The 18,077-nt window shown below is 36.0% G+C and overlaps 3 protein-coding genes across 3 annotated transcripts in view; 2 read left to right on the top strand and 1 right to left on the bottom strand.

Moving 5' to 3' along the window:
- The first annotated feature begins 1,366 nt into the window (after window positions 1-1,366).
- Window positions 1,367-6,956, top strand: LOC137399942 (uncharacterized). The gene is made up of 13 exons (XM_068086207.1): window positions 1,367-1,468; window positions 1,594-1,776; window positions 2,005-2,111; window positions 2,281-2,376; window positions 2,649-2,880; window positions 3,234-3,352; window positions 3,721-3,938; window positions 4,145-4,355; window positions 4,481-4,601; window positions 4,896-4,958; window positions 5,395-5,580; window positions 5,892-6,101; window positions 6,492-6,956. The coding sequence occupies exons 1-12, from the start codon at window positions 1,398-1,400 to the stop codon at window positions 6,094-6,096; spliced, it is 1,812 nt and encodes a 603-aa protein (XP_067942308.1). The 5' UTR covers window positions 1,367-1,397; the 3' UTR covers window positions 6,097-6,101; window positions 6,492-6,956.
- Window positions 6,957-8,007: 1,051 nt separating this feature from the next.
- LOC137400847 (general transcription factor II-I repeat domain-containing protein 2-like) lies at window positions 8,008-9,243 on the bottom strand. Its single transcript, XM_068087190.1, has 2 exons — window positions 9,146-9,243; window positions 8,008-9,005 (listed from the first exon to the last, which is right to left on the bottom strand). Exons 1-2 carry the CDS (start codon window positions 9,241-9,243, stop codon window positions 8,291-8,293), a joined length of 813 nt encoding a protein of 270 aa, XP_067943291.1. The 3' UTR covers window positions 8,008-8,290.
- A 284-nt stretch (window positions 9,244-9,527) lies between these two features.
- LOC137399513 (uncharacterized) overlaps window positions 9,528-18,077 on the top strand; it is a 45,629-nt gene continuing 37,079 nt past the window's right edge. The window contains exon 1 of the mRNA XM_068085659.1: window positions 9,528-9,651. Within this exon, the coding sequence (XP_067941760.1) occupies window positions 9,645-9,651 (7 nt within the window). The 5' untranslated portion in view covers window positions 9,528-9,644. The remainder of the gene's footprint in view (window positions 9,652-18,077) is intronic.

Raw genomic sequence — 18,077 nt, forward strand, 5'->3', positions numbered from 1 at the left:
TCTCATACAATTGCTTCACAGAATAAATATCATGCCTGCCAAGCATATATTATGAATCAGTCTTTTAAGTCAAGCCTACTCTGTCCAAATTATATGAGGCGCTTCATAAATGAGCTCATCTTTTAGAAGTACTTCGCTTTAATATGACACCTGGTTGTCAAAATCTCCCAAAATTCATGCATTTCATTTGCCCCATTACATTATTTTGGGGGAGGTTGGTGGGCATTTGCCGCCAGCTACTCACTACATTGGTCAAACTACTAATGACGAAGCAACTATACAGTTTATCTTTGCTATCAATCATGGTCTGAGTATGATTGTGATGTGTTCACCAATGAAGGTATTTGATGATACTTTTTGTTCTTAGAATATCCTACCTGAAGGTTTTGCCTACCACCTTCTAAAGCACGAGATGGTCCGAATAACCTCCAAGACGACCTTTGTCTTCTCTGTGAAGGAACTAAAATCAAAATCCGATATCTTGGCTTGGAAGGCCTCGTTTCAGGCAAACAACAGATGGCGCACAAAGGAAATCAGGAAGCCTACAGAAAGACTCCTGTTTCGTGTAAGTTATCACAAGTATAATAGGTATGAAAATACTCTAGTGTTGTTAAACCAGGTTTATCACCAGCCTGCAATGTATAACCAGAATCGCTGGTTGTGACTCAAAAACAGATTCAATCGTTTTCTAACCTCACCACACTCGAAAGACACAAGTCGGGCACAAGACCCGAGTCCGACACACTATACAGTTGTGAAAGAAGAACCTCAAGGGCATTGGATTGGTGCAAGTATAGTATACACTGTCATGTTTGTACTCTGTGGATCTAATATATTACGTACCTTTTTCAGCTTAGAGCTGTTTGTCAGCATCAAACACAGTATCAAAACAAGCATAGCTGCAAAAATAAGCAGAAGAGGAAGCGAAAATATTCCAACATAAAAAACACTGGATGTCCAGCCACGCTCACAATAAATTTAAAGTCAAAGGGAAACATGTAAGTTAGAATATAGCGAGTCTCTCTTATCAATTGCTTTAGGATTTATACATTTTGAGGTAATGCCTGTATTTCAAACCAAAATCGGTTATCAAAATCAATCGGTAACATAACAATTAAATAAAACATTGTTACCCCTGATTCTATGCCTCTAAAAGGATTTTGTAACTTGTTAAGCGACTGTTGGACTGAATTCATCAGATTAGTTAATAGAAATAAATATTTTCTGTTTCAAGGGGATCTAGTGAAGCAGTGGTTAAGCTCAATTTGGCCCACAACCACCAAACAGCTTCTGCTGCTTCATATGGAAAGAATCGTGTCTCTGAAGAAACCACTAGAGCACTAGAACAGCTTTTTGTTGATGGACATTCTCCGATCTCAGCTTTAAGTCATTTGAAAATGACTGTGGAAGAGGATGTTGTCAAACTTGCGAACAGGTCAATCATCCCATCATCCAAGTTCTGCTCAAGGTATATAATTTGTGTGAAGGAAAGGCCAGTTGAACATTGTTTATACGCTCCGCGTACATTGTCTGACCTACAAATTATTTGATAACCATTCAAATTGCTAGCAATTCTCATATTTTGCTTTTTAGACTTTATAACAAACTGAAAAAAATCAAATATGGTGAATTTCAAAAGACAACCGCAGAGATGAGAGAGGCTCTACAAATAAAATTGGAGAATGAGGATGTCAAGTTTTTGACAGGTCTAACAGAGAGCGGCCAAATGGTTGTTTCTCTGATAACTCCACTGATGGAGCGCTCACACAATTTAAGGTCAGCTTCTAAACATTACTGTGACTCTACATAGGTATAGTCTATGTACAGCATGCACTTACTAGATAGGATATAGGATTTAGTGACCCCAACCACTGACCCCAACCACTGATTATATTCCTCTATTAATTGTCATTCAGTGTCATTTATTGTTATTTATCATTTAAATGCGCCTTTATGTTCAAACTGGCAGTGAAAATAACATACATGGCACATAATCTGTTGCAGAGAGTCTGCAGAGATAGTGTTTTTAGATGCCAGTGGTGGAATGGACGGTCACCAGACCCGCCTCTTTCTACTTCTAACCCATTGCCATGGAGGAGGTGTCCCTTTAGGTATGAATAAAATTTAAATACAATGTAATTCTTCATTCACTAATAACAACCTGATTTGATGTTTTTGTTGTTCAAGACAATGCATGCTATAGTTGCAAAAAGCCATGAAGGTTTTGAAATGCTAGAACATCGAAAAACCCAAACTAAACATATTGTGATTTTATTGCAGGTGCATTTCTGACCACAAGTGAAAGTGAAGATGCCATCACCATGGGATTAGACCAGATCAAACAGCTTGCTGACAGTTCTGGCTTCTATAACAGAGGTTTTTCATTATTATTTTTTTGAAGATAATTCATCTGAAACTATAATTCATTGAATGTTGGTACTCGAAAAAACAATGTAGGCTGAGAGACACGTGAAAAAAATCCCCACTCTGTTTAGTGGTTAATGAGTGAACTTGGTAGTACCCAGAACAATGCATTTCACAAATCACATAAAAACTTCTCTTGGCAATCAGTGTTTTGATGACAAGGAACCCATCTCTGCCCTTCTTCGTGTTTGGTATGATCAACACCCATCGTTCAACAATTTTAGGCCTAGTTGGACCAACATTGTTTATGGTTGATGACTCAAAGGCAGAACATGCGGCCATTAACACTGTGTTTCCAGAAAGTCGAGTGCTGCTTTGCACATTCCACATACAGCAAGCGGTGTGGAGATGGCTGTGGAACAGCCACAACAGGATCCACTTGAGAGATCGTAACACATGCATGGAACTGTTTCGTAGGCTTCTCTACAGCGATAGTGAATCTGAATACATGGAAATGTAAGTATAATTTATAATGCTATGTATTTGATATTTGTATTATTCAGAAAGCAATTTTCAAATACCTACTGATATTTTGGAGCGAGAAATGGAGCAGCAATGATTACCCTGTGTTATGGATAATGAAAATAATAAAAGCAGAATATCAGCACCAATCCTTGGTGTTGTTATGTATATGTTAGTGTTTATTTGGTGTAATTTTAGCCTAACTATTATTCCCCAAACCCCAGGAGGGTTGATGACTAATAGTTAGGCTAGGTGTAATTCTTTGTAATTTATCTGGCATACTTTAAATGTATATTTGATGATTTGATTAACAAGCAGCTATTAACAACTTCCTTAATGATTTATAGCTATGAGAGTGACCATTCGTGTCTGGCAAAATATCCAAATTATGCCAATTATCTTGGCGTGTTACATGGCAGGCGAAGTCTTTGGGCTTTGTGCTTCCGCCAGAGCAGTCTCACAAGAGGTGGCTATTAAAAGAAGCTTGTTGCATGCAATCCACTGTTCACTGTTCCTTGCTTCTGCTCTTCACCTTCTTAGCTTTTTAGGTGTATCCATGGGCTATGGTCAATTGAATGTGGTGTTGCATTGCATGTCATACATATAGTGTATACCACAAAGTTCAATGCTTGGCATGAGTCTGCAATTGATATTATGTATGAGAAGAAATCGCATGGAATGTTATTGTCCTTTCATTTGTCTAGTTTATACTCATTTAAGCACCAATTGTATGGCCTTTTAGCTTTATTATATATTGCCTCTTGTATGATTTTATGTGGGCCTGTGCTACCAAATTATTTATTTTATACTTAACATCTATGTTCGATCTTTAAGGTAACAACACCAACAATTTTGTGGAGGCAGCGTTCAGACTCCTCAAGGACACAGTTCTTCATCGAGCTAGAGCGTTCAACTGTGTCCATTTGACGGAGTATCTGATCACAAAATTTGAGAATTCAATTTGTAACAGACTTCTTGATATTGCCCATGGCAGGACAGAGCTTAGACACAGAAGGAAACGACCTGCAACTTCATCAGCAACAATAAAGCATGTGAGTAGCATGTGGTACATGAGGTGGATTAGTTCAATTTATGTTATTGGACGTAATTTTAGAGTAGGGTAAGTTGAGTTACAGGGGAGATGTCTTGTGTCGGATTTCTTGATATTCCCATTAAGCGTTCCTCAAGTATAGTAAGTTCTGCTGCAATAATGACCTTACGGTTTTTTATGTATATATAACTTACTTGGTCTTTGCAGAAGGTTGGTGACCAGTATGAGGTGGTCATAGGGAAGACCAAGAGACTCGTCCAAGCTGATCTAGGTTTGTGTAGCTGCACTTATGGAAACACAGGAAACCTGTGTAAGCACCTGTGGGCTGTGATGGAGAGTGCATTTGAATGTGGAACAAATGCACACCACTATAAGCCACTCCAGCACCAAAGGGAGGTTTTGTTTTGGCTTTCAACAGGTAATACCATAGGACTAATTACTGTTTAAAATGATAATAAGTCAACTAGTTTGCTTAGCCTTGTTAGATGTAAAGTTTGACTATTCACAGTGAACTCTCATAAAACATTCTAAACTATTGTACAGGTCAGAAAGCACAGAAAGGCTGGTTGGAGCCGCTCCACCACAATACTTGTATAAATAATAAAACAATTAGTACAGAAAGAGAAGTAGAAGAACATCTTGAATACGAAGAGATTGTTAAAAGGTACTGGCCTAGTATTAACCATCTTCGCTTCGTAAAATGGAGTGGTCATGTATGACTAACAAAAGTCAGCCATAAAGCTTACTATTACTAAAGATTGGAATTTTTTGAGACGAAGAATTCATTCGAACCACTTGCAGTACGAAAGTATAAATAATCTTTTTCAACTAGAACCTACTTGTGTTATACAATATAAAGTTTGGTCATATGTGGGCATGATTACTCAAACACTAAAATTCATTAGATAGCTGGATATGTTACATTTTGTGAACAATTCATTTGTTTTTATCATTTTAGCGAGAACAGTTATTCAGAAGTGGATGTGATACCAAAGGTTTCTGAACTACAGCGCCAGAAATGGTAGGCCACGAGACAAGGCACATGATCATCATATTTATACATGTTTTTCATTTATAAGCTATTTTGTCACACATGCCTGTTATGACATGTCAGCAATCATCATCGCATAACATACCTGATGTATATTATTTGCCACTGTGGTGATTGATTTGATAAAATCATGTCAGAAGCCCCTTGTCCTATGTTCTCTGTTCAACAAACTTACCACCTTCTGCTTCTTGCTTCATTACTCCAGTGGTGTGTTTACTCTCCTGCTCAGTTTATTCAGTAATGATTTTTGTTTCTCAAATGATTGTACATTTTATGATTCATGCCGAAGTTCATACTCTGTGTGAACAATGATGATTCAATAGTTGAAAGACAAGATTACATAACACTGGGAGATATTACTGTTTATAATATGCACATCATGTACATATTATTGAGTTTTTTAAAGGCAAGCAGCTATTGATGCATTCCACAAGGACATGTCGGATAAACTCGAAAACTACTATGAGGCGGCTATGTATGGTCCGGCCTTTGAGACCTTCATCGAACGGTGGAAGGCCCGTACAGCGAGTCAGAAAATCACTCTCCTGAACACACCATTGTTTTTAGGAGGATACAGTTTTATGCAAAAGAGGTGAATTTTAGGGTGAATTGGCAGGGTGTAGTATTGCCATAGTTTAGATAACAAGTCAGTCAGTTATACATTAATGTACAAGCATGCCTCACATGGTATTAAATGTTGATAGCCGTTTGATACATGCCTAACTATTAGGCCCACCCCCCAGCGGTTTTGGGACTAATAGTTTGGCTGGTGTCAGACACTCCTCATCAGATATTCTGGATAAAGTTTTGTGATTAATCACAGTATCATCAGATTTGTACCATGTAAGACATAACGAAAAACATATTTCACATGAAAAAGAACAAATATCATAATAATTACAGGACTAAAATTGGAGTGCAGCCTTCAGCAGTGGCCAGAAGAAAAAGGCCACTCGGCACAACAACGAGCCAACATGGAGGTTCTCGTAGGAAGGCTGCTGAACATGCCTATGGGAAGGAAACCAAGAAGAACCAACCTGCCCCACACAGTTTATTATTCTGTGTGGAAAGAACCATTTCTTTAGGCAAAACTCACTCCAAGAAATGATACCGGTATGTTTATAGGTATAGAATAGTCTATGGCTGTGACTTGCGCTTTTAATTAACTGTACTCACCAGAATTTATAAATGATGATGTCTTATGAATGATAATGGTTTCTTCTTTACACGTCCAAAGCTCTGTGAGAATATCAGCAGGCCATGCATTTTTATTCGCAGCTGTCCGATCCACATGTTTGAATGGAACATAGGTGTAAAATATTATAAATCTAAAAAACCATCTCCTTAAATCTTTTATCATTTAATCAATTTTATTGATCAGTTTTAGGAATTACTTTTCATTATTGTTGATAAGATGCATGTGAGTACATCTCAAGTCTCATTTGTTAGTTAACACTTTTGTATACTTTCTGTTAGTAACACTTTCTTTTGTTATTATTGTAGTAAATCTTATGACACACTGAATGATGATCAGTTGCCAGTGGCTCAAGAAGATACCATTACTACATCAGAAAATGTTCCAGCATCTCCCATATATGACATGGAAGCTCACCCCTTTGCATTATTTTGTTTTATTATTTTAGGTGTGTTAGGCGTAAGACTTCATCCTCGTACAGTCTGAATAGCATCTTACTGAGTATTTCCAAATAAGGTTTTTATATATTAAAACTTATTGAAAGAATACAATGAACATTCTGGATATACATTGTAAGTGTTTTCAAACTTTATCTCACATTTTATCCCCTAATCCACCACATCATAAAGCAGACGTGATTCCTGGATGAGGCTCAAACATGAGTCTTTTTAATGGCTAACACCAGACATTGTTAGTCAAACTCTAATTTATGCTGTAGCAATAGTGAGGATTAAAACGCTTTTGGGATTTGTAAAAAGATATAAAGACACAGCCTGGCCAATTGTCCTACTTATATTTATTGAGACAGCTTGATCAAACTGAGCCTCTTGATGATTTGATGCCTGCATTTGTGCCAAGAATTGTCTATGTACATGTAGATCACAGCTGACTTGATTTGATCAAGAATTATTGGTTTGATATTGTTACATACTATTACAACTGATCTGTTTCAAAAGTCACATGATGAAATGCGGATGTGTAAGTGAGTTGTGGCATGTAAAAATTCTGCACCAGTTGTATAGCAGCAGTGCTATTCATCACTGTAAATAATTCCTTATTAGATCAGCCAAGCCAAAGGCGTTTTTATAGCTTACCACCCAAAGTGAGAGACTCTCACTGAGAGTATAAGTTCACTCCATTCAATGGTACACACACAAAAACTGAATTAACTTTTGTTCTCGGCGTTGAGGAAAAGATGATCAGTTCCCAAAATTTACATAATCTGCAGCGACATTGCATTTTTCTATAAACAACTGCTCAATCATGAACTGAAGTTTGGAAGACAGCGTACCAAATATCAACAAAGCTACTTCCTCGTTTTGATCAGAGCCGTATAGTTTCAGAGTTCCATGGCCAGCGGAAGCATATATGGGAGCTCTATTTTTTATAAAAGTTATAATGGAGAGGCCGCAACATTAACCAACACATATTACTCTCATTGGCAGTTGCTTTAAAGTTGATTGTTGTATCATACACCATTTGAAAGAGGACAACATTTTCTAGAAGAAACTACCTTTTTTGTAAAAAAATAAAATCTATGCAAAAAAGTGAGATGTTGAGAGCGAGGTAAGAATATTCCATTAGAGATCAGTATGTCGATCGGGTTTGTTTGGAAACAGCATTTTTGTTTCCGGTTCTTGATGCTGGACTCAGAAGCTATACGGCAGGGGTGCCCAAATACTTTTGCTGGAGGGCCAAACAGGTAACCAGGCCTTATCAGGAGGGCCAGACATGAATACAGCTGTATATATGTAAATGTATGTGCATTTTAAGTAATGTGTAAGTAAACATGAACATAAACATGAAATGTATGTGCATTTTAAGTAATGTGTAAGTAAACATGAACATATACATGAATTGTATGTGTATTTTAAGTAATGTGTAAGTATACATGAACATAAACATGAAAGTAACAAGGTGTAACATAATAACATATGTAGGTTTATTCTCAACAAAATCTACTGTGCAGAAGAAGTATATGTAATGTTAATGAGACACATGGAAGCAAGTTTGCTTTGCAGCTATTGCTGCAATATCTGGTTTATCTTTGGTTACTGCTACAGATAAGAGCTTTTGAGTGTGTTCCTCTGTCAGTACACTCCGATACCTACTTTTTTATAAATGTCAGCTTTGAAAACATTGATTCACACAAGTAGGTTGTACCAAAGAAAGTAGGTAAGTGCACTGCCATTTTGCATAGCATAGGATACTTCTCCTGGACAGCAGGTTGTGTTCGGAACCCTACAATAGTTTGCTCAGCAAATTGAGCTTTAGCCAGTATATCTGCCTTTAAATCACACAGCTCTAATTCTGCCACACCTCTCGGAACATGAGGAAAGTTATCAACTTGGGTTTTCCAAAGCTGATGTGCCTGAAATGGGCACGCAACCAGCTCAATAATGCCATTGATACTATCAAAGGCAGCAAAGCGACGCTCCATCTCTGAAGAAACATCAATGAGAAAAGCGCATGCTGCTGTAAGGTCCACGACATCATCACGACCATTCTCAAATTCTCTGATGATTGGAAAGTGGTTCATATCACTGTTTATGTCCTCGTAAAAACAGTGGAGTTTGTCTTTAAAAGATGTTACTGCCTGCCAGAGTTCTACCACATTACGACCTTCACCCTGCAATTTCAAATTTAGGTCATTCAGATAGGCCAAAATGTCTGTCAGAAAAGCCATGTCTCTCAGTGAATGCTCCGATCTGAGAATCTCTAAAAATCGTTCTGCTGCATCTCCTCCAATCTCACTAAAAACCTGCTCAATATGCTGTCTTACAGTCCATACCCTTTGCAAAGCTATACCCTTACTCAGCCATCTGCAAATATACATTAAAGTACATTGTATATTAAAAATAATTCACAACATTCACAACTTTGCTGTCCTTTTTTACCTTTTCATAATGTAATGAAAATAAGTATGTCAAATATAATTCAAAAATAGCAGTATGGTACTAACCTGACGTTGTTGTGTACTAACAAATCATCATACTGAGAATCAGACTCCTGGAGAAATTTTAGCCGTATAGTATACGGCTCTGGTTGTGATAATGTCATATATCGCGGCACAATCGCGCTTTCTTGACTTCTCTCACGAGAGTTTTTGGGGTGCTAATTTCCTCTCGCGGTGCAGTTCATATAAACCGGCACAAATGGGCTCGATAATGTTAGTGAATGTAAGCAATCATTGGTCGTTTTAGTAAATTAGCGTAACTTATTGGACAGCAATATCGTAGACTGACGAATGCACCACTATTTGCGTGCAAAGAGTAATACATGTACTGTCACATAAAGAGGTAAAGGTATTATCTAATATTTATCCAATCAAACTGGTCGTCTGCGTCCAGTACCGACTCCATTTTAGCCACTAATAATCTAAATTGGAGGACTATGTCGCAGCTCGCTTAGTTTGCCTATAACCCATCGTATCCGATATATGGTTAATAAAGCCTCTTAGTATGGAAAGTATGTCAAGTTTGTTAATTATTCTAGAAAATAGTTTTTTCGTAAACAGCTTTTCTTCATATAATAAGGATAATATAGTCTGGCAGTACTATGGTAGGTCGGTGTTCACATATTTCATCCGAAATAGTTTTTTCGTAAACAGCTTTTCTTCATATAAGGATAATATAGTCTGGCAGTACTATGGTAGGTAGGTGTTCGCATAATTTATCCGAATGCAGCAAAATATATTGGTTAAACGTACGACTTTTGTATGCAACTGTGAACTTTAGTTTTTTTTGCAATCAAGGTAAACCTTATTTACAATTTTGGCCATATTTAAGGGATTAATGTTACATAATATGCTCACTTTTTGAGGGCTTTACAGTAATAACGTAAAATAGACTAAAAACGTTTGGTCAATTTTCTTAGTTCTTTGTATTTTTGACTTTTCTTCAAATTTCAAAAAAAATGAAAAACGATGATTAGTGATAGCAAAAAGTTATACTTTTATTAATTAGTACATGTATTAATGAGTACTAAAATATTACCTTTAGTATATTCATCAATCTAAAGGCGTGGTCACACGAGCACCGAACCGACGTATGATCGGTTCGGAGGCTGGTTCGGTTCGTGGCACATGTCACACGGCATCCAAAGTCACTTCGCTTCCTAGGTACCATACGTATAGAGACAGGACACGGTTTCATTAGTAGTTGGTATGTATTTGAGTTAAATATTTCTATTGTAAACAAAAAACTTTGAGGAACCATTATAAATTATAATTACACAGCAGATTTATCAGAAGATCATTCAGCTGCTCAAAGTAAATCACTCGATACAAAGATTTTGCTAACCCTTACCATCAACATAATTATATTTTTTATTAACATATGAATGTTTTTCTATGCTGAGTACGTAACAAACAAAAACAGTCTTTATCATAGTACTGTGATTTTACATTAATAAATCTGTCAACGATACTTCATCAGGATGAATATGACACATTACTTATATTCTACACGAAAAAAATCACAACCATTCTCTTACATTTATCAAAAACTGGAGTGCAACATCTTACATTTATGCATCACAATCACAAGTCCGGGTGAACCTTGTCGTATATTGCTTCATGTTGTTTATTTAACGAAATAAAAGTATCGTCCCGCTTATTTTTTAACTTTACTCACATGCACGTAAGGAGAAATGTGACGTGTGCTCGCTAGAATTCTGGAATTTTAACCAGCCAATAAGAGCAAGGGTTCGGCCACGAAATTTCGAGCAGTACCGAAATGGTTCGTTTCGGCCAGAAATGTCTTCGGCCGAACTTTTTACAGTTGAGATCGACGTCGCTTTGCGTCATTTAGTTCAGTTCGGCGCTCGTGTGACCACGCCTTACGCCATTGTATTGCTAGATGCTAACGATTAAAAAGAAGCCGTCAAGAACTCACTGTACATACGTATCTCACACGCGCAGGAAATTAAATTTTAGCCTAAAACAGGGAAATATAATCTGAATGTAAACTCAACAGGAAACTCTATAGGAGACTCAAAGTAAAAGATAAATTTACCTCCATTCTCCGAGCTTCCGCCGTAGAACTTTAACTACCTGATGCCAAGAAAACTCGGAGTCACCTTCGCAGTAACTTTCACAGCAAATTTTACAATTATGTTGTTCGCCAATAAAACGTGTCGATCGAGTAATTCATTAAAGTAACGGTGTTAATTAATTTAGTAAATATCGATGTCCATGCGATTTAATAATAGAGTGAAATCCCTAAATTTTAGATCACAGACAACGCATTTTACGAGTGATAACATTTATTACGGCCTATATAAAAATTCCGTGCTGGTGATTGGCTAAGGAAGCGAACTCATATTTATCGCTCGTGGTTTCTTTTCAGAGGTATTACTTGTGTTGTCACGAAAGAAGCACCCGCTGGAATGTGAGCTTTTTAAAAGAGGGCCTCATTCAAACGCATATATATCTGGACAGGGTTGGTCTCCAAAGACAAAAATGGCAACAAATTGTAGCTGATGTTTTAGTCTTTTATGGGTCTTAATTTCATTAAATCGAATTTTTTGACGCAACCACATCTTTAAGCGCTTCATTATGTAAGAGTAGGAAAATATATCTAGGGCTTGATACAATGTATTTTATAACAAACAGGCAGATTTTATAATCGAACTTATGATTACACACACAAATATTATATATAAAGTTTATAATATATATTACTAGCGGAATGCGTTACATAGGTATTAAAAATCAGCTCATAAACAGTACAGTGACAGGTAATGTCGTTGCCTGCCAATTGCCATTAGCCTGGCGCATTGCCAATAGCTAATTTAAGTGAAGCTAGTATCTCTATTGGTAAACTTACTGATAAGAGCCGTCAGAGCAAGCTTTAAGCATGTTGCGTACTGCATAGCATAATGCATAGCGCTATACATATATATTTTCACCCAGATATCGACCTAATCACCCAATGAATCCATCAATGCCGCGTAGCTCAATGGTTGAAAGTATTGACTGCGGTTATTGACAAAGGTTCCGAGGTCAAATCTTATGCAATACAGATTTTTCATTCCATGATTTTGATAGCTATAGCCGGACAACCAAAATCACACACAAACTGCTTTGAAATATATATATATATATATATATATACAGTCAAACATGGATAACTCGAACTTCAAGGGACCGAGCAAAAGTGTTCGAATTATCAGAGCGTTCAAGTTATCAGAGCACTGTCACAAGTTCATATATTTACTTATTTATTAGTAGATACATGTACATATACAAACTATAATATAAATCAAAAGCACAAATGGCTTGTTTCAAATTAAATGCTTCTAATGTAAAGTTTAAAACGTTTTCATGAAAAAGTATAGAGATTTTTCTATCACTTGAGATTGGTTTGTTGTTTGAGGTGATGTTATTGCCAGGACGTTTTTCAGATTGACATTGGCAAAACTTGATCGTTGTTGAAATGCTCAAAAGAAAAGACATTTTTTTCTTTTGGGGTTTTACCCACGATCAATTTTACCGTTTTTTCTTGAAGTTTATGCAGATTACCTTACTTTACCTGGGATTCGTTAAGAGCAACACTCCGAGGCAGTTCAATTAGAAGTTTTACGAGGTTTTACGGTACATTCTATATCACTCACGCTTTTTTAATAGATACTTACTTATTGAATGTACACACGTATTCTGTGTTTAGGTCAAACGATGAATAGTTTTTTGTAGCTCAGACAACGTATACGTTTAATTACAACATTTTTTAAGACGTTTTCAACATTCCGACGTTGATTCAACACAGAATCAACGTCGGAAAACTATTCATCACGGGCTAGCCGAGTCACGCACTCAAGGATTTTCGCCACGCACATACAAAACAACATGCGATTTTTGTTTTGTATGTGCGTGGCGAAAATTCTTGCGCGCGTGACCCGGCTAGCCCGTGCTATTCATCGTATCGCAGTATAAATAAAATTTCACCAAACTTTTAGAAAAGTCGTTGACAAAAATATTTTGCCGATGGTGGTAATAACGACGCTTATGAATTACGAAAAGATGAAGTTTACCTCTATGGCTTTGAATAAAGTGATTTTCTAAAGCGAAAACAACCGTTTCGGTAGCTGTTGGGCAAAAAAACAGTTCGAATTAACAGTGTTGAGTTCGAGTTATCTATAGCAATTTATCATTACGTGGGAACGGACCAAAGGAAATGTTCGAATTAACCATGTGTTCGAGCTATCCGTGGACGAGTTATCCATGTTTGACTGTATATACACATTTACGCTTAATACTCTATATTTATTACATAAATAATATCAACCAAGCGATAGTGTGCTTATATATATATGTATATAAACGCACTATTGCTTGATTGATAATATATATACGTGTATATATATTCCAAAAATAGTAAAAATACTATAAAAAATATTTATATATACTAGCCGAATGCCCGTCATTGCATGGGTATTAAAACAGCTTATAAACAGTGGCAGGTAATGTAGTTTTCATTGGCTAGTTTGAGTAAGCTAGTCTCCGTTTTGCTAAACTTGCTAACAAGAACCGTAAGAGCAACCGTTAGTGCCGTTAACGTAACACGTTTTAAGTGTACACTACGTTTACGTAACGCTGCACGTAACACAGAGTTGCTATTCATATTTTAATTCAGATGACTCATATCGCCCAATGAATCTATTGCATCTTGTTTAGCTTAGTGTGTTAGTTTTTGCCTTTCGAATGGGAAGGTCCCAGATCAAATCTTCTGCTCTGCATACTTTTCATTGCTATAGATTTTAATAGCTATAGCTGGACAGATACCGAACGACGACAGACTAAGACAAACTAAGATTTATATAGATACCTATATTTATATTAGTTATATATAGTTATGGTTATATATAGTTATTTATATAATATATATATATTTTATATCATTAATGACGAACAATAAACTGGCTAATTGATTTTATAACATCTTAAATTATATTTTATTAATGGAAACTCATTTGCTTGTTAACGACATTGTAAAGATGCTACCCTGACATGGCTAATGGTAACTTTTTATGACAATGCTAGCATTATATGGCGGGATATACTGCAAAACCTTTATTTGAACACAACAGTGCTCTATTTTTCAATCCCTCTCCTATAGTGGCGCATTATTAGATGTGACTTTCAAATAAATTATGGCATGGAATTTTTCAAACACCTCGTCAGAATCTTGAAAAGATCAATTTAACCCTTTTATGAGCTAATTAAATGTCGCCTTTATTCTACACTCTTCTTCGAGCGGAGCGACATTAACCCTTTCGGATGTGAGAAATTTTCTAACTTCTTTCCAACTGGTTGTAGATCTTTAAATGAATATGCACGGGTAAGCTGATACATGTCTCAACCAGTGATATCTATTGGTGGCAATTAGCCTACGATGATCTTATAGCCTGTGTTGCAAATTGTTGGAGCATTCAAGTTTTTTATTTCATTCTAAATTTAAAAGTTTAAATGCTAATTGCACTCATTGATATGTTTGCTACAGTTAGTAGCTGAAACTAGTTTTTTGTTATTAACTTTTTTGCTTCTTGGTTTTGCTCGTTAACATAAATTGGTAAATTGTTTGATGTTGCTTAGCTAGCAGCAACAATCGATGCATAACGATGCTAGTTCGTTAAATTATTATTAATAATGACGGCATCTGGAGATAGATCTGAATATTCAGAATAAACCGAACAGCCTAGAATATAAAGAAAAAATAGTAGTGCACGAAAGAAGGCTATAAGCAAAAGATTTCTAATCACACAACAGGAAAAAATTGCTTATGCAAACGGTAAGTGCTTTAAAATTGTGTGTGCAGCTGACAAGCAGAAATCGTTTACTGATTTTAATCAATTTTACGCTACAAGGAATCAACAACGCGCTTATTTATCTTTGCTAATAACTGTGTGTAAAGTAGAAATAAGAAGGCCCCATTGAAAGTCACATTGGTCCCGAAGTAGTGGATTTAGATTTGTTCTGTGATGGATACGCTGGACAGAACAAAAACTACACACTCATTCACTATTTTTATTGGCTTGTGCATGAGAACCTTTTTTAACAAGATTACAACAAGCTATTCAATGTGTAGACATTCTTACATGGAATGTGATTGAGACATGAATGCAGTGAATTGCAAGTCAGGTGTAAATCTACCGTCTGATTGGGTGGAGCTGTTTCAAAATGCTCGCAAACATTCTAAACCCATTAATATAATTCATCTTAACAGCTCAAAGTTCTTCAATAACACAGAATATTTTAAACAGATGTACAAGGCAACTTGCCCAATGAAAACTAGGCCTATGCGTCAAGTGAAAGTTGCGAGTACGAAAAGCAAGCTAATAGCTTTTTATAGAGAATCATGGAATGGCAGTTGCATCTAGAGTGCTATTAAAAAGCTATTCAAGCTTCCTCGTTGAACTCAATTAACTTGCATTACCACCAGTCGATTGCTAACCAGCAAAGCAAAATACCAAAATTTGCAGGTCCTTAGACGATTTTGCAAATTAGAGAATCAACCATTTTTTGACAATCTTGCAACCAGTGATTTTCGGTCAGCAGATAGGGATGAAATTTAGACACTGTTGTGAAACTTTAAACTGATATTAATTACGGGTTGTGTTACTGTACTTATATTATAGTTAAAAATAGTTTAAAGTGAAAAAATATAGTTTTATTGAGCGAAACCTTTTTAGTGCATTCAAATGAAGAAATAAGTGATGTCCGTTGCCAACATGCATGTTCATTTTTGACCACTGAATTACAAAAAACCAATATTCGGAGTTACAAATGTTATTTTATAAGCACCAAACTATATGTCTGTCAATAAACTTACATATATTTGTCATAAACTGTAGTTTCAATGCATGATCCAGTCTCAAAACTTGAAAATTGATTTTCTCGAAACTGCAAAGCGTGATATCACTGGTTTTTCCATCGGGGTCTTTATATATATATGAGAGACCCAAAGTTAAAGATACATTTACCTCTATTCTCCTATTTTCCTCTGCAGCATAACGCTGCAGACGCCTGTCAGCTGTAACCATAAGTTGTCTGCCCCAAACTTTAACCACCTGATACTCAGAAAACTCTGAGTCACCTTCACAGGAACTGGAAGCATTGTTTCAATTCTGTTGTTCGTTAATAAAACCTGTCGTTAATAAAACCTGTCCACGCAGTAATTCAGTAAATTAATGATGTCAATTAATTCAGTAAATTAAATAATGTCGATGTGCGATCTAGTAATTGAGTACAATCCTATCTTCTAGATCAGACAACTCGTTTTACGAGCGATAACACTTATTATGACCTATATAAAAATTTCATGTTGATGATTGGCTAAAGAAGAGGTATTATATTTATCACTTGTGGACTCTTTTCATTTGTATCACATGATACACGTCACGAATTAAAAAATGATCTCTTTTAAACGCTTATATCTCTGGACAGGGTAGTCTACAAAGACAAAAATGACATCCAATTGTAGCTGATGTTTAGCCTTTTGTTGATCTTAATATCATTTGATCGGCTTTTTTTGATGCAATCACCTCTTTAAGAAGTCACAATGGGACAAAAACGCAGTTTGATGTAACTAGCAAGTCATTCCTAAGGCGGTCGGCATCGTTCTAGACCAGGGCTAATTTGATATTAATCGCTTGATATATATCATCGATATATATCGCCGATAGATAGGATATTTTTGGGTCAAAAAAATCGATATTTTCGAAAATATTCATTTTATCATTCCGTTTTCACCTCACAACTATTGCTAACAGTCTAAAAATGCTAAATAACACCTAAAATCATCAAATACTTGTATAGGGTCCTATTAGGCTTAACCAACACAGACAAACAAAGACAGCCAGACCAAGTAGGTAACATTGGCTAGACCAAATAATTAGTGTTTGAGTTGAGAAGAGTTTTTCAGATCTAAATTGCATTTCTTCATCCTTGTACTATCTCACTAATCTGATTATCTCATCTCATGTTAAACTGTTATTTTTATTGCTTATTGGAAGACCAGCCTGCTGAAAACCTTTTGAACTTCATAATCCATGATTTCGAATTGAACTATCAGACACCAAAAGACCGAATTGTCAGCGCATTACACTGACTCACTGAGTTGACAGAGTAACTCATCTCATCATTTTCTGTAAAAAGTTTTCAATGAATAGCTTCGAAGAATTCTGGCTCAGTATAAAATCTATAAATGGGATGACATAACTTTACTGCTCATGTTGAGTGTGTGTTTTCATCACGTGGACTGGTTCACAGCAAGTTGAGAAACCGTCTCGGTGTGGTGAAGGCTGGCATGCTGGTGTTTGTTTACAAATACCTAAACTAGACAAGAGTAGGACATTGAACATGCTTGGACTATCATAGTGTGTATTTACTATTTGCACTATTTTTTTGCACTTTTCATTCTTGTCATGATTTCCAATGCAATATTTGATGAATATTTTTATATTTACAAATATCATTATTATACTAGGCCTACAATAAATCAAGTGTTTGGTATTAAACATTGCTGACTGACTACATACAACTTAATTGAACCTATAAAATACATCAATCACAATGTAAACACCATACCAGTTCAACCTAGCTTCAAATTGTTTTCAAAATATTCATTTGTTCAAAAATATCATAAACATCATAAAAATCAAAAATACAATGTATATCAGCGATATGATATTTTTGCCAACCCTGTTCTAGACTAGCCAACTTATTCTGGTTGCCCAATACCTTTCAAAATGGTTTCTGACCTCAACTTTTTTTTGGCACTGCTGAACTAGTTGATATTAGCGTCCAAACAATTTTTTTGGCAGAGCAATACTTTTACGCGTTACATTTAGCACAAATGCAACGCGTAAAGGTTTTGCTTGCTAAACGCAACTTT

The sequence above is a fragment of the Watersipora subatra genome, chromosome 7 (genome assembly GCF_963576615.1).
Source record: "Watersipora subatra chromosome 7, tzWatSuba1.1, whole genome shotgun sequence".
Taxonomy (NCBI): domain Eukaryota; kingdom Metazoa; phylum Bryozoa; class Gymnolaemata; order Cheilostomatida; family Watersiporidae; genus Watersipora; species Watersipora subatra.